This window comes from Rattus norvegicus, chromosome 4 (genome assembly GCF_036323735.1).
Source record: "Rattus norvegicus strain BN/NHsdMcwi chromosome 4, GRCr8, whole genome shotgun sequence".
NCBI lineage: Eukaryota > Metazoa > Chordata > Mammalia > Rodentia > Muridae > Rattus > Rattus norvegicus.
The window spans coordinates 68,157,099-68,173,115 of NC_086022.1; the positions used below are offsets into that span (position 1 = coordinate 68,157,099).

General features: G+C 39.6%; 1 protein-coding gene across 8 annotated transcripts in view; it reads left to right on the forward strand.

The window, feature by feature from the left end:
• Ubn2 (ubinuclein 2) overlaps window positions 1–16,017 on the forward strand; it is an 87,975-nt gene that overhangs the window by 26,602 nt on the left and 45,356 nt on the right. For 5 of the 8 annotated variants that reach the window (XM_006236311.5, XM_063285997.1, XM_006236306.5 and 2 more), the window contains exons 4-8: window positions 805–942; window positions 2,310–2,413; window positions 2,864–3,359; window positions 7,641–7,711; window positions 14,564–14,693. In XM_006236311.5, coding sequence (XP_006236373.1) covers window positions 805–942; window positions 2,310–2,413; window positions 2,864–3,359; window positions 7,641–7,711; window positions 14,564–14,693 — 939 coding nt within the window. The remainder of the gene's footprint in view (window positions 1–804; window positions 943–2,309; window positions 2,414–2,863; window positions 3,360–7,640; window positions 7,712–14,563; window positions 14,694–16,017) is intronic. The other 3 variants (XM_006236308.5, NM_001134553.1, XM_063285999.1) reach the window with 1 other exon arrangement.

Consider the following 16,017-nt stretch of genomic DNA (forward strand, 5'->3'; position numbering starts at 1 on the left):
GATCAGAGGATCACTAATTAGCCTGGATAATCCCCTAGCTATTTCTTTTTTTTTTTTTTTTTTTTGGTTCTTTTTTTCGGAGCTGGGGACCGAACCCAGGGCCTTGTGCTTCCTAGGTAAGCGCTCTACCACTGAGCTAAATCCCCAGCCCCAGAGCTAAATCCCCAGCCCCTAGCTATTTCTAAATACAACGTTTATCAACCAGTTTCTCCCTCACTTCTTTCTGCCTTTATCTCAAACCTCTGTGTTCACATATAGATACTGTATGGTACTGGTTTCTCTTTGCTGGCTTATTTTACTTAACATAATGTCTTTTATATATTGAATTGGATTTTCTGGCTTTTTTTTTTTCTTTTTTTTTTCAGAAAGGGTCTCCCTATCTAGCTCTGGTGGTCCTGGAACTCACTATGTAGACCTGGCTGGCACTGAGCTCACAGATCACCCACCTCTCTGCCTTCCGAGTGGGATTAAAGCCATGTGCCATCACAACCAGTGCAGGCTTTCTGTTTTAGTGCCAAATAATGTTTCATTATATAAGTAAATGTACCACATTTTAATATTCCTCTCATTTACTGCTGGACACTTAGGTTGCTCCAGTGTTGGCTTTTGCAAATGATGCTGCATTTGAAGCAGAAACATGGCGTATCTTTGGCGCACTGATGTTATCATCTTTGGGAGTATGCCTAGTAGTGGGATGGCTAGATATGCAGTTAGTGTTTCAGGAAGTTGTCAGGAAGTGTTATTCTTTGACATGTTTATAGAATTATAGACAGAAGAGTATATTTGAAACGTTTTTTGCTCTAGTATGACGAATTAGTCCCTGCTTCTCTAACAACAAAATATGGAGGCTTCTATATCAACACTGGCACTCTGCAGTTTCGCCAAGCTTCAGATACTGAAGAAGATGATTTTACAGATAACCAGAAGCACAAGCCACCCAAGGTGAGTTTGACATCTCAGTGGTAAGGGAAGCATAGAATTAATATGATATGTTTTCTGTTTTATTTTGTTTATATTTTTGCTGTGTGTGCTTGCTAAAAACATGAGCCCAGGAATTCTTGCTGTACACCCAGACCAGAGTATGATTTGGTTATTCATTTATTATTACTATTGTATGTATCTAGTGATGAGTGTGTGCAAGCATGTGTATGCAATATTCTTGAGAGTTGGATCTCTCCATCCACTGTGAGCTCCGGTGATTCAACTCAGGCTACGAGGCTTGCATGGCAAGCACTTTTGCCTGCTGAGCCATCTTTCTTCCCCCAGGATATACTTGTGCACTGACTGGGCTGGAATTTGCTATGCACATCAGGCTGGCTTCAAACTCACAGAAATTTAACTGCTTCTGCCTCCTGAGTGCTGGTATTAAAGGCATGTGCCACTAGGCCTAGCCTTAGGATAGACTTTTTGAATATTTGTGCCACAACTATGAACATAAGGAAAAGTATTGTTTAATGAAATTGTACTTAATTATTTGTTTAAAATGTTTGTTTAGATGTGGGCAGGGGATAGCTTAATAGTAGAATCATTGTGTCCTTTGCACAAGGCCCTGGATTCGATCTCTACACTCTTTAAAAGGAACAAAATCAACCACACAAACAATCTTTGCTTTCAGAATTTAGGAGGCAGAGGCAGGTGGATCTTAGTGATTTCAAAGTCAGCCTGGTTTCCATAGCTGGTTTTCAGCCATGGATACAGAGTGAGACCCTGCCTCCAAAAATAAAACAACAAAATGGGCAAACAAACAAGAAAGTAAGATTTTCTGTATAAGAACCATCCATAACTATTGAGTTTCCCTCAGACCTAATTTGTAACAGCTTCTGTTGTTGTACTGTATCTCAGAAGTTAAGATTATCCATAATTGTTTTCTGCTATGGGGTCAAAGCCTGTATATTTACCAGAATCACTAAAGTCCTTTTTCAAAATGTCAACTCTGAGGTCCCAGTGAACTGAATCACAGCTACAGATAGACAGAAGGATATCTGGGCTTGCCCATAAGCCAGTCTATAATTGGTGAGCTCCATGTTCAGTGAGAAACTGACTGAGATGGAGAACAATTGAAGAACGTACCCATTGTCACCCTCTGGCTTCATAAACATCTGTACTCACATACCTATACACATAGACAACAATAACAACAAAAACTTAGGCAAGAATGCTTATAGACCCCAAGAATCTGTACTTTAAGCAAGTAATTCTAACTCAAAAAAACCACTTTAAAAAACTACTACCTTAGATGCTGTATTACTAACATCAAAGAGGAAAATAATTGATACATTAATAAATGATGCACTCTCACTATTTTGTAGGTTCCCAAAATAAAAGATGATGATATTGAGGCAAAGAAGCGGAAGCGGAAAGAGGAAGGGGAAAAAGAAAAGAAGCCAAGGAAAAAAGTACCCAAACAACTGGGGTATGCTAAATAAGCCTTTTCGGAAATTATTATCATAATATTCCAGTTTTATTTTAGAAATATATATTTACCGCTAATGTATTTAGTTATGTCTAATTTAACCTACATGTCATTTTAGAGACTCATGGTGTTTCAGATTACTTACAGATTTTTCATTGACTGTCTTGTTCACTACAGCTTTTTAACCTAAAAGAACCAGTTTAATCCATATGTGTTGTCACAAATCTGTAATTTTTGGACTTGGGAGGGTGAGGATGACATCTAAGGAGCTTGAGTGTAAAACCCTGTCCTCTAGATGTTGAAGGTGCTAATGTGAAAGTTTAATAAGAAACTAAGACGACAAAATTTTGTTCTGCCTCTCCTACATGATTCTTTTAATTATTTCGCTTATTTACATAGTGGATTAACTTTAAAATGATGAAGCCTAACCAGTCTTTCTCTCCTTCACAGAGTTGTGGCTCTCAATTCACACAAGTCTGAAAAAAAGAAAAAACGATATAAAGATTCCCTTTCTTTGGCTGCCATGATACGAAAATTCCAAAAAGAGAAGGATGCCTTGAAGAAGGAGTCTACCCCTAAAGTCCCAGTGATCCCATCAACTTCCTCTCTGCCTAAGCCCCCTTGTGCTGCCACAACCCTGGGGGATGATATCCCGGACTTAAGTCTGAACAGTGCTGATCCTGACCTCCCTATCTTTGTTAGCACAAATGAGCATGAACTATTTCAGGAAGCTGAAAATGCCCTAGAGATGCTGGATGATTTTGACTTTGACAGATTACTGGATGCTACTTCTGATGGAAGTCCCCTCTCTGAGTCAGGGGGAGAAAATGGAAACACCACCCAGCCCACCTTCGCCTCTCAGGTTGTGCCCAAGGTGGTTCCTACACTTCCAGATGGTCTACCTGTGCTTCTGGAGAAACGCATTGAGGACCTTCGTGTAGTAAGTGTAATGATGCTTTTGCTTTTTATTTGCTACACAGACACTTAGTTTGAAGTTTTAAGACAAAAACAACCCAGAGTCTCAACAACTTGTTATTCTCCATAGTCTGTTTTTTAGACATTGGCTGTATATGCGTAGTAGCATTGTTGAAGTTGTACCTGAACTTACTTGGTGGAAGCTGTTTTAACATGTAGTTGTTTTCTTTTGTTATATATTTTTGCAGTTCCAGGAAATCAAATACTGGGTTTCATAAAACTTGGTCAAGAGTTATGCCACTGGCCGGGGGATGGCAGCTGGAACACCTTTAATTCCAGCATTCAGGAGGCAGAGACAGGCAAATCTCTGTTAGTTTGGTATCAGCCTGGTCTACAGAGTGAATTCCAGGACAGCCAGGACTACACAGAGAGATTCTGTCTAGAAAGAACTCTACCTGTGAGCCACATTTTGAACTCCTAGTTACTTTATGATCTATGTTTCCAGCTAATTAGAAGCTGTAGTAAGCATTAGTTATAGTCCCACATGACAGCCGTCATTGGTTTCTCCTCATGCTCTAACTCACCGTTAGTCTGACCAGCTTCAAACTCACTCTCCCACAGCTCCTTTATCTGAGATACAGAATAGTTTGTATTCAAATTTGACAGACCTGCCTTAAATTGATCTTTGATTACTTGCATGTTTGTCTGAATTCATGCCATATTTTAGTAATTTTGAACTTTTCTTCCCCTATTATAAAAGTAATAAAACCTTTTTAATGGTAGGTGCAGTAGTGGATGCCTGCAATTCTAGCATGGAGTCAAAGACCAAAGGGTCTGCAGGTGGAGGCCAGCCTGGCCCATCTACTACAAACAACCTAGAGTGTACTTCATTCATAAGGCAAAACTCGCTCGCTCACCCCTAGCAGAATAGAATTAGCTGTTCTATATTTTTATTTATTTGAATGTCCTTTCTCAGTGCAGAACTTAGAGGAAGTGCGTTAAGAGGGCCAGTGATGACTATATTTCTTAAAAGTTTTATTTCATTTTTGATTATGGGTGTAGGTAAAATGGTCTGTGCACATATCTGTAGGTGCCCATGGAGGCCACAAGAGAGCACTGGGTTCCTGGAACTGGAGTAACTAGTTTCCTGACTTCTATGGTTGCTCCAAATTAAATACATATCTAAAAGTTCAAAGCTAGAATACACAAATAAGAGAGACTGCATCTTTCTGGGTCTGAATTACCTTAGAGTCATTATTTCCAGTCATTTCTCTGCAAATTTCATCATTTTTTTTTCATCACCTGACTCTTCTTTGCAGTTAAATGTACCATGTGTTCACTCTGTTTACTGTTGATTGACATCTAGGCTATTTGCTGGCTGTTAATGAAGAGCAGCAGTGATGGGTTGTCTGGTTTTTTATATTCTAGATACCATTTCTGTCAGATGCATAGCTGGTAAAGATCTTTTCCCATTCTGTACACTGCCTCTTCGTTTGAATGATGTCCTTGGCTGGACAGAAAGAGTTGAGTTTTATGGAGGTCCAATTTTTAATTGTTGGTCTTAATTCCTGCATTACCAGAGTTCTATTTGTAAAGTTCTCTCCTATGCCGTAGGTACAAGTCTTTTACTTCCTCATTTAGTTTTAGTCAGAGGGTTTTGTTTTTTTTTTTTTTTGTTTTTTGTTTTTTTTTGTAAAATTGTTTTTTGTTTTTATAAGTTGTGAATGGCATTGTTTCCCTGATTTCTGTCTTGGCTTTGTCGTCTTTGGTACATAGGAAAGCTCATGATTTGTGTTAGTTTTGTACCCTGTTACTTTGCTGAAAGTGTTCCTCAGCTGTAGTTTTGTGATGAAGTCTCTTAAGGTCTTTTATGTTTATCATCTGCAAATAAGGATCCTCTGACTTCTTCCTTTCCTTTCTTGTTTGTATCCCTTTTTTCCTCTCCTCTAGTCTTGTTGGTTAATTACTACTGTGTTGGAGTGGAGTGGGGAGAAGAGGCATTCTTGTCTTGTTTCTGATTTTTTTTTTTTTGTGGAAATGCTGTAAGTTTGTCTGTGTTTAACATAGGTTAGCTGTGGATTTGTTGTGTTTTACTATTATTATGCTGAGAGTTGTCCCCTGTATCCCTAATTTCTGAAGTTACAGGCTTTTGCCACAATGCCTGGTCTGTTTTCTATGGTTCCTATTCCTGTTGATACATAGTTATATTTCACTATGGCCAGTTAAAATTCAAGGAATTATTTCAATTTTCTTTATTTATTGAGATAGGTTTTACATCTCAGTATTTTAGTGTAGGGTTCAATGGACTGCTGAGAATGTATATGATCTAGTGGTTGGATGGAATGTTCTATACATATATATTAGATCTATTTGATCTATGATGTCGTTTAATTAATTCTCTGTTCATTTTTTATTTATATGATCGATCCATTGGTGAGAGAGGTGGTCAAAATGGGTTATTAAAGCCAGCTACTGATAATGTGTGTGTGTTAACCTGATACTTTACATCTGAGGTATTTGCTTTGTAGGAGTGAGTGCATCAAAATTTAGTGCATATATTTTTAAGATTGTAATGTCTTGATGGACATTACCCTGGGTCAGTATGTGGTGTCCTTATTTTAGTTCAGGACATCTATCTTCTTGGCATGTTTGCCCATCCTTGTCCTCTAAGACGGACTCTGTCTCTGGTGGTGAGGTATGTTTCTTGAAGGTAACAAAGTGATGGATAGTGTTTCTTAATTCATTTTGCTAGTCTGAATCTTTTGTTTGGAGAGTTAAAACCATTGATACCTACAGTTATTCTTGAAAGATACATGTGTGTATATATAACTGTCCTTTTGTTGACTTTATTGCATTTGATTTTCTTAGTTATCCTTTGTTATGCTTTCCTGTTACTACTTCTTGAATGTGCCAAACTCTTTCTTCAGTCCCAAGTATTCCTTTAAGGTTTCCTTTGTGAGGCTGGCTTGGTGATCATAAATTCCTTGAAACTGCCTTTTATCTTTGCAGGCTCTCCTTTCTCTTCTGGTTAGTAAAGAGAAATGTCTACTGGCATCAGTAGTCATCCAGACTTGTAAAACATCTGCCCAAGCCCTTCTGGCTTTAGAGAGTCTGTTGAGAAGCCAGCTGCTGCTCTCACAGGCATGCCTGGCGTCATAATGCTACTTTGTTTCTGTCTTGCAACTTTGAATATGCTTTCTTTGTTTTGAACATTGAATGTTTTGGCTACTACATGTTGTCTTTTGGTCCTGTCTATTTGATATTCTGTATGCCTTTTGCATTTTGGTAGGCATTTTTTCCCTAGTTTTGTGAATTTTTTCCTTATGATTGTGTTGAAAATATTTTCTGTAAGGTGGTGCGTGGGGCATGGTGGCATATATCTTTAATCACACTGCTCAAGAGACAGAGACAGGTGGATCTCCGTGAATTCAAGGCCAGCCTGGTCTCCATAGCAACAGGACAGCAAAAGCTATATAATGATACCCTGTCTTAAAAGACCAAGAAATAAACAACAACAAAAACAAATGAAATATAGCAAGAAAAAAGAAAGCATTTTGTGCCTTTGACCTAAGTTTCTTCTACTTCTTCTAAACCTTTGATTTATAGGTTTGGTTTCTTTCTTTCTTTCTTTCTATCTGTCTATCTGTCTGTCTATCTATGTATCTATGTATCTATGTATCTATCTATCTCTTTCTAAAGATTTTGTTTTTGTTTTTTGTTTTTTTTTTTAAGATTTATTTTATATGAGTACACTGTAGCTGTCTTCAGACACACCAGAAGAGGGCTTCAGATCCCATTACAGATGGTTGTGAGCCACCATGTGGTTGCTGGGAATTGAACTCAGGACCTCTGGAAGAGCAGTTAGTGCTTTTAACCACCGAGCCATCTCTCCAGCCCCAAGTTTTTGCTTTTTTTTAAAAAAAGATTTATTTCTTTATTATGTATACAGTGCTCTGTCTACACGTATGTCTGCAGGCCAGCAGAGGGCACCAGACCTCGTTATGGATAGTTATGAGCTACTCTGATGACTGGGAATTGAACTCAGGACCTCTGGAAAAACAGACAGTACTCTTAACCTCTGAGCCATCTCTTCAGCCATTAAGTCTGTGCTGGCTGTTACAGCCACTGCAGCAAAAATACATGATAGCCTGTTTGATTCGGATGTCAAACGGCTTTGCCTGACTCTGGGTCAGAATTTGTGTTACTTTACTTATAATGATTGTTTACTAATTATTGTCTTGTTGTTGTTGTTAGACAATTCATGTCAGTGTTTTTTGTTGTGAATTACATTGTCTCTTTTATGTTTCTCTAGGCTGCCAAACTTTTTGATGAAGAAGGAAGGAAAAAATTCTTTACACAAGATATGAATAATATTCTTCTAGAGTAAGTGATTTTTGTCTTTTTCTTTTTAAACCTGGACTGGGAATAAATCTCAATAATAGAATACCTGCCTAGCATTCATGAGTTTAATTCCTAACTGGAAGGAAAGAAAAGAGAACAGATGGCGCACTTTGCAGGATGTAGTTAGTGAAGTGTTTGCTTAGCATGCCTGAAGCCCAGGACTCATATAGCTGCGTGTGGTGGTACATCTGTAATTCCAGCACTTCAGAAGTGAAGAGGGGACAGTTGTGAGTTCAAGGTCAGCCTGGGCTACTCTAGCTCAAATAATAAACTAATTAATAAAAACTTTGCAGAGGGTAGTTGTGTATGCCTCTAAACCCAGCACCAAGAGGCTTAGGCAAAAGAACTACAAATTTGAGGCTAACTTGGGATCTAAGTTGAGAGTTGATGAGATGGTTCAGTGGGTAAAATACTCGCTTATGCAAGTTTGTGCTTAATTTGAATCCTAGAACCCAGATGAAAGGAGAAAACCCACTCCCAGTTATCCTTTGAGCTCCACACACTTGGCACATTCACACTATAATAAATAGGTTGTTGGAGGGCTAAGGATATATATAGTTGAGCTGGTATAGTTCTTGGCTTTAATTATAAAGGTCTGGATCAGATCCCCAGTACTGCACAAACCGGACGTGGTGCTCTATACCTATGGTTTGCACAAACCGGACGTGGTGCTCTATACCTATGGTTTGCACAAACCGGACGTGGTGCTCTATACCTATGGTTTGCGTCTTTCATAACCAGTTCCAGTTTGTTATCCTCACAGTTAAACCTCGCTCCTCAGGCAGAAGTGTGCTCCTAGCAGAGTAGCGGTGGAGACTTTGTCAGCCTGGGGCTTTGTGAACGCAGTGCACTGGAGAGGTGTGGGGCTGCTCATACCCGTGCTGCTTAGGTCACTCCTAAACTCCAGTCACTAGGCAGTGCAGCGCTACTCCTCAGGGTTGTCCAGGTTCCAGATCAGATCTCACTAGCCATGGTTTCCTTGCTTATACACTGATCATCTCTTCTCATGGCTAATACTGGCCTTTTCACTCTCTCCCTTTTTTCCTACTCCATCTACTGTTCTATAAGACATGGATGGAGGGGGGTTGGGGATTTAGCTCAGTGGTAGAGCGCTTGCCTAGGAAGCGCAAGGCCCTGGGTTCGGTCCCCAGCTCCAAAAAAAAAAAAAAAAAAAAAGACATGGCTGGAGGAAGAGAGGGGGAGGCGAGAGAGGAGAGATAGGCTGACCAGGAGCATGTGGAGAGAGAGATGGGAGGAGAATGGGGAGAAAGGGAGAAAGGAGTCAGGGAAAGAAGAGAGCCAGAGAGAATAAGGGAGTAAGAGACCTAGAAGGGGGCAAACAGCCCCTTTTATAGTAAGCCAGCTGGGCAGAGCCTAGAAGGAATGCTAACAGGTAGCTTGCCTGCACATATGTTACTGCCTCGTGCCCAAACAGTTCAAAGAGTTTGCTGGATTTCTTGGCACTGAGAATTACACACCGTTGTTAGGTACCATGTGGGTGTTGGCATGTGGGTGTTGGGAATCTTCTGGAAGAAAGTCAGAGTGAGTCAGAGCCCTTAACCATTCGCTACACCATCTCTCCAGCTCCTCCCTACACCATTCATTCTTCAAGTCCCATAGTCAATTTCTATTGTTTCTGGCCTTTTTTCTCTGTCCTAAACCCACATGCTTTACTTTTCTAGACAGAGTTGCTGTTGTAATAGTGTGTGGTGGTTGTTTGAGGTAGAATCCCACAACATTACCCAGGTGCATTGGCCTCAATATTTCTTCCTTGTGCTGAGGAAGAGATGAGTTTCATGCTTCAACTTTCTTCATAGCTGAACTTGACCTGAATCAACAAGTATGCACACTATACTCATTTGATTTTCTTCCCTGTTACCTGAAGCACGCTTTCCTAATAGATAATGAGTTTTTGACTGTCTAGCACTTCCACTCAGATTGGGCTAGGTGTGTACTCCCAGTTTGCTGGACATGAAAACCAGTGACTTTTTAAATTGTCTCCTTGATTCAGTCTAGACTTCCTTCCATAGAATCTCTTTGTACTTGGGCAGTTTGTATTTTTCTTTCGGGATCACTGACTTTGTAACAATAAGGCAAGTCTAGAAGTCCCTTCTACTGGGAGTCTAGGCCCTTAGTAACTATCTACCCAATGACACCAACCAAGCATTTCTGAGTAGCACTCATGACCCTGGCATTTCCCCATGTCAGTGCTTATTTTTAACCTAATCACACTTAGGGTTTTTTTTGTTTTTGTTTTTGTTTTTTTCTTTTCTTTTTTTCACTTATTTTTTTAATACCAGGGATTTTTTTTTAACCAGTTCTAAAAAATGTGATTTTTGTCTTTTTTTTTTTTAAATTAACAATATCTATTTTTTTCCTCTGGTTTGTTTTATTTATTTTTTTTCCTGGCTGTCTTGGAACTTGCTTTGTAGACTAGGCTGTCCTCAAACTCTCAGAGATCTGCTTGCGTATGTTGTCCAACAATTGTCTGTGGTGACTTGGACATAATTTGTTACATAGAGCCCCAGTTTCTTCTACTTTGTTTTTTTGTTTGTTTGTTTTGTTTTGAAACCAGTCTTAACTGTGTAGCCTTTGTTGGCCTGGATCTCCTAAATAGACCAGGTTGGCCTTGAATTCAGAGAAATCCATGCCACTGATTAAGTATACACCATCATCCCGGCTAAGAGCTTCAGTAATGGCCTCAAACTGACATCTGTTTTTTGTTTTTGTTTTTGTTTTTGTTTTGTTTTTTTTCAGTAGCAGCTGCCAGTTATAGTCTTTTCTATTTTGAGAGACATCTTTTTTTTTTTTTTTTTTTTCCTTTTTTTTTCGGAGCTGGGGACCGAACCCAGGGCCTTGCGCTTCCTAGGTAAGCGCTCTACCACTGAGCTAAATCCCCAGCCCCCATGAGACATCTTATTTATTAATATTTTCTCTCTGCTAAATATGGTAATTATTATAAGCTTTGCTGGTTTACTTTTAAAAGAGAAATCAAGTGAGAAGAGAGAAATATTACTCCCACTGAATGAGATTTAAAGAGGTGACATACTCTCTTCTGTAATGGCTTCTCAGCTGAAATTGTCAGGACACAGGAAGTCTGGAATGTTAGTCAGAAGCCAGGAAAGAGACTCAGGCAGTGGGGCATTCATCAGAAGTATCTGAAGAGGGGCTGGGGATTTAGCTCAGTGGTAGAGCGCTTACCTAGGAAGCGCAAGGCCCTGGGTTCGGTCCCCAGCTCCGGAAAAAAAAAAAAAAAAAAAGAACCAAAAAAAAAAAGAAGTATCTGAAGAGACCAAACAATCATGTCTGCTGTACTGGTTCAAATCAGCTTTCTGCAAGTCCAGAGCTCCCTGGTTTTGTAGTCTACTTGTGTAGACATGGTATAGATAATCTTTGGAACAATTTGTAGTGAGTAACTGATTCCTAGATGGTGTTTGTCAGCCAAGTAGGAATCTGCAGGACAGACATAGACTGCAAACGGAGGTTAAAGTTAAGGAACTTAAGGAAAATTTTACATTTGGACCTTCTCCCTACAGGAATAGGTAATAGGCAAGGAAACTTAGGGTGTTGATTGTTGTCATGATAGAAGTACTTAGTCCATTTGACTTGTGACAGGTCAATTCAAATTGCAACTTAATGAAGCTTATTTAAATCGTTTTTGGTTTTTTGAGACAGGTTTTCTCTGTGTAGAACTTGTTCTGTAGACCAGCCTGGCCTCAAACTTAGAGCTCTGCCTGCCTCTACCTCTCAAGTGCTAGAATTACAGGTATGCATCACTACACCTGGCTCAAGGCCTGATTTTCATATATGAAATGTGTTAACCAGGCAAGCTGTTGCTAAATTGATAAAGCTACAGTTAGCTATCAACATCATTAGAGGTATGAGAGAGATAAATTATAGCAGGAAATATCAATTAAAGTGACAGAGGCCTAACATAACACTACTTAGACAGTCATGCTAGGCTTCAGTGGTAGTCTGTTGTGGGCAGAGGTCTGTCTTCAGCTGTCATGTTAGGACAGCATTGCATGTGCAGTAGTGCCCACAGCACTGTTGTCAGGGCCCTCCCTGGCAGCAGGTGAAGCATGGGGCAATTTTCCCGGTGGTTAGCATCATCATTATCCAAACCTGTGTGTGTGCCTCACCCGTCGTCGCCTTAGAGACCCTATAGTTGCCTGTAGGAGCTGACATTTCGATCAATCATAGGAATATTTTTTTTCATTAAACAGATTAAATGTCATGTTCATTGGAACTCTGTAAAGTTATGAGGGCCACTTATTAAGTATACCTGATTTTAAGTAAATTTTACTTGTTTTTAGTTATTTGTTTTATGTTTAACCTTGAAAACATTCAGGACTCTAAAATTTGTATTTAGCATCATTTACATATTAAACATTTAGTTATTTATAAGGTAACTTATTACTAACTTTTGTATTTTAATATCTTTAACAGTTTACAAGTTACTTGCTTTTATAAGATTAGCATTTGTATTTTTATCCCTGTTAGGTTTAGCCTTTAAAAAATGACAATTTTTGAGTTGAAGCTTTTTGAGTATCAAAATGAAACTTCAAGTCATAGGAGACTGGCAACTTTACTTTTCTGGCCTTTTTTTTTTTTTTTTTTTTTTTTTTTTTTTTTTTTCTTTTTTTTCAGAGCTGGGGACTGAACCCAGGGCCTTGGGCTTGCTAGGCAAACACTCTACCACTGAGCTAAATCCCCAACCCCTTTCCTGGCCTTTTCATGGTGTATCATCATAGTATCTTTCTTATCTGACTTAGTTTATCAAAATAGCTAAAGCTTAAAAAAAGAAGAGACAAAGAGACTATACATATATTCCTAAGTGAGATTTTTAGCCTGAATAAACTTTAAGTGAGGAAAGACATTTTATAGGCTCTTTGCTAGACTACTTAGGTCATTGTCCTGCTGCTTCATGAGATAGGGATATCCCAGGGCACCTCTGGGAGCCCTGCTAGAGTTTTTAACAGAGAAGAAACAGGGCACAGTCATCACCTGGGCAAGGCAAGCCCAAACATTAACAGTGTAAACAACTCAATGCTTAATATCTGGGATTCATTTGAGATCCTTGTGTTTCTAAGGTGCCCAAGTCACCCCTCTGTCTCCACTCTTGACAGCATCCTATATAGCCTACCCCCTAGACTCCAGTCCAGTGGGCTTCATTTCATTGTGGCTGCAGTTCTTGATGGTCATCATACAAAATTGTTCAGGTCCCTCATTGCAAATGGTCTGCATTTTCCTCAGTAGTCTTACCGGGACTCCAGGAATTCCAGTCCTGCCATAGTGCCAAGGTTTAGCTGCTCTCTATGACCCTTTAATAGGCCTTTTAAAACTAGTACCATCTTGTTGACTCTTACAAAGTTTGGTTGCCAACACGAGATACCATCTTTGGATATAAATGCATGGAGGTGCAGCTTTAATATTTTATTAGCAAGTATTGTTTAATCTGGATGGAGGTGACTAAACTGGTTAGTTGGAGAATTGTAGGAACTTGGCAATGGGCCAGTTCCTGGGCATGGGTTTCTACTCTTGCGTCTTTGTTGTATAGTCCAACCATGTCCTTTGATTGGGTACAGGATTTTCAGATAGAGGCTATTCTTCTGACATCAAGTACCCTCACTGTCCCAGACAGGATCCCAGCAGACCAGCACCAGATGTCATAGAAGGAGATGCTTTACTGTGACTTACCAATGGAGGCCTCCTCAGACAGTTGCTTGCTGACTACTTCTTGTGTAGCAATTCTGATAGTCTGCCAAACAGAAAGTATGTTTGTGGCCTTGAGTTTTCTTCAAGGTACACACCTCCTGAGGCAGCAGTCTGCTCTGAATTGGGTTGGAGTCTTATCTCTTGGGGGCCTCCAAAAGTTACTCATCTAATGAGAGTAAAGATCACTGAAGCAAAATTTTTGGTCATTAATTATGCTTTATTTTCTTTCTGTCAGACATCGATACTCCCTAAAGTGGGGTTTGAGAAAATGGCATTGAACATAGGAGAGAGTAGGGATAATATAGCTCAGAAACCTGCAAGACTGGGGGGTTTCCAAGGGTTGTGCTTACCTAGAAACGTTGGAAGAACATCTCAAAATCATTTGGCAGAGCATATTAGCAGGGCGGAGTCAAAGGTATAGGGTATGGAACAAATTCCAGAAAATGGGTCAAGACATGGTCAAACTTAAGTTATGCAGAAAACTGAAAAGAATTTATTTTGACCTTATAACAAAATGGTTTCTATTCTTAAAATTGAGTCAGGCTAGTCCATCAGGAAAAAAAAAATAGCTACTAGGTAAAAAATACAGATTTAACAATTAGTTTTCCTCTCCAGAAAGGGAAGCGTGACCAATAAATTTACAATAAATTGAGTAAACTATTAAATACACAGCTATGTCAGAGTCACAATAGGGAAACAAAGATGAAGAAATAGCATGTACATATAGCTGGGTGTCAGGAGCTTCTCCTTTTCAGATACCTTCAGGGGAAGCACTCTATGGACTGTGGAGAGTGCAGTTCTGGAAACATCTTCTTCCCTCCCTCCCTCCTTCCTTCCTTCCTTCCTTCCTTCCTTCCTTCCTTCCTTCCTTCCTTTCTTTTCCTTCCTTATTTTGTTATGTTGTTTTGATTTTCAAAAGAGGGTTTCTCTGTAGTTGGGGCACTTGCTTTGTAGACTAGTTTGGCCTTGAACTCAGTGGCCTGCCTGCTTCCCTACTGCTGGGATTAAAGGTGTAAGCCACCACCACCTGACTCCTTTATAGCTTATATGGTGCTATGTAAAAGGGATTCTGTGTTGTTTACTGTGGTGTGGTTTGTTTTTTGTTTTTTTGGGCAGCATCGAGTTACAGCTACAAGAACTAGGTCCTGTCATCCGTAGTGGTGTCTACTCCCATCTTGAAGCATTTGTGCCATGCAATAAGGAAACACTGGTAAAACGTCTAAAGAAGTTACATCTTAACGTCCAGGTGAGTGGAAGAATAATTTCTACATCTTGGGTTTTGTAACCAGTAAGCAAGAAAGTGTTTGCCCAGAGTCTTGCACATCTGTCACTTTATAGTTCTATTTGCATATCTTTAATAAACATGGAATAGCACTAAAGGTGTTTGAGAGCCCCTTCTCTAGGATTGGCAAGATGGCTCAGCAAGATGGTAAAGGCACTTGTCGAACAAGCCTACCAAATTTGTCCTCTGAACTTCACAAATATGCCATGACATGAGCAATAGTATACACGTGTATACACGGGTGTGTGTGTGTGTGTGTGTGTGTGTGTGTGTGTGTGTACACATAAAATTTTTTTTTATTTTATTTCAAAAGTTGATAGGTTTAGATGAGAAACACTGATTCCTAAGGCATAGATTCTTAGACTAGAAAGTCAATGTAGTAGGCAACACAAAGAGGTTTTTTTTGAGTTGAAAAATTATAGTTCCTTCTTGATTCAAATCAGGTTAATGAATAAAGAAATTGTATCTCATATCTTGTGTTTTGGCTAGCAATTTCAGACATTGGCAGTTGGAGCCAAAATTCAAATGACAAAAATGGGCAACTGATAAAATAGAAGTAGAAATAGAAACACTTTTTAGTTTTTGTTTTTTGAAACAGGGCCTCACTATGTAGCTTTGGCTGGCCTGGAGCTCACTATAGACAGCAGGTTGACCCTGAACTCACAGAGATCCAGCAGCAGTGCTGGAATTGAAGGTATGCGCCACCATACCCAACCCAGAGAAACACCATTTGTATAGTATAAAACACTTCATTTTCCTTTTTGAAAAGGACATAAAGACCTAAACTAGCCCAGATTTAGCAGGGTTTCCATTTGGGTGCTGGGACTTTAGGCCTTTACCATTTTGCTTGTTTTTGTTAGTGTTTTTTTTTATCTTCTTCATGAATATTCTGCCTGTAGTATATTGGTATACATGAATGTTTATAGTGCCCACAGAGGGCAGAGAGTGTTAGCTTCTCTGGAATTGGAGGCAAAGGTTGTTGCTAGCTGCCATGTGGGTTTGGGGAACAGAATCTGGGTCTATCTCTCCCATGTGTCTTTCTTTTCTTTCCTTTTGAAATAGTGTCTTCCTGTGTAGCTTTGGCTGGCCTAGGACTGGCTATATAAATCAGACTGGACTAAAGTCATGCACAACCATGGCTAGTCTCACCTCACCTGGTTTTATGCCTTTCTAGAAATCGAACCTAGGGCTTAATGTTAGGCAGGACTTCAGCCAGCTAAGCTTGAGCCAGCCCCAGATTATAAACTAATTGGCCAGCTGTAGTGGTACCAGCCTCAGCAGCAGTGAT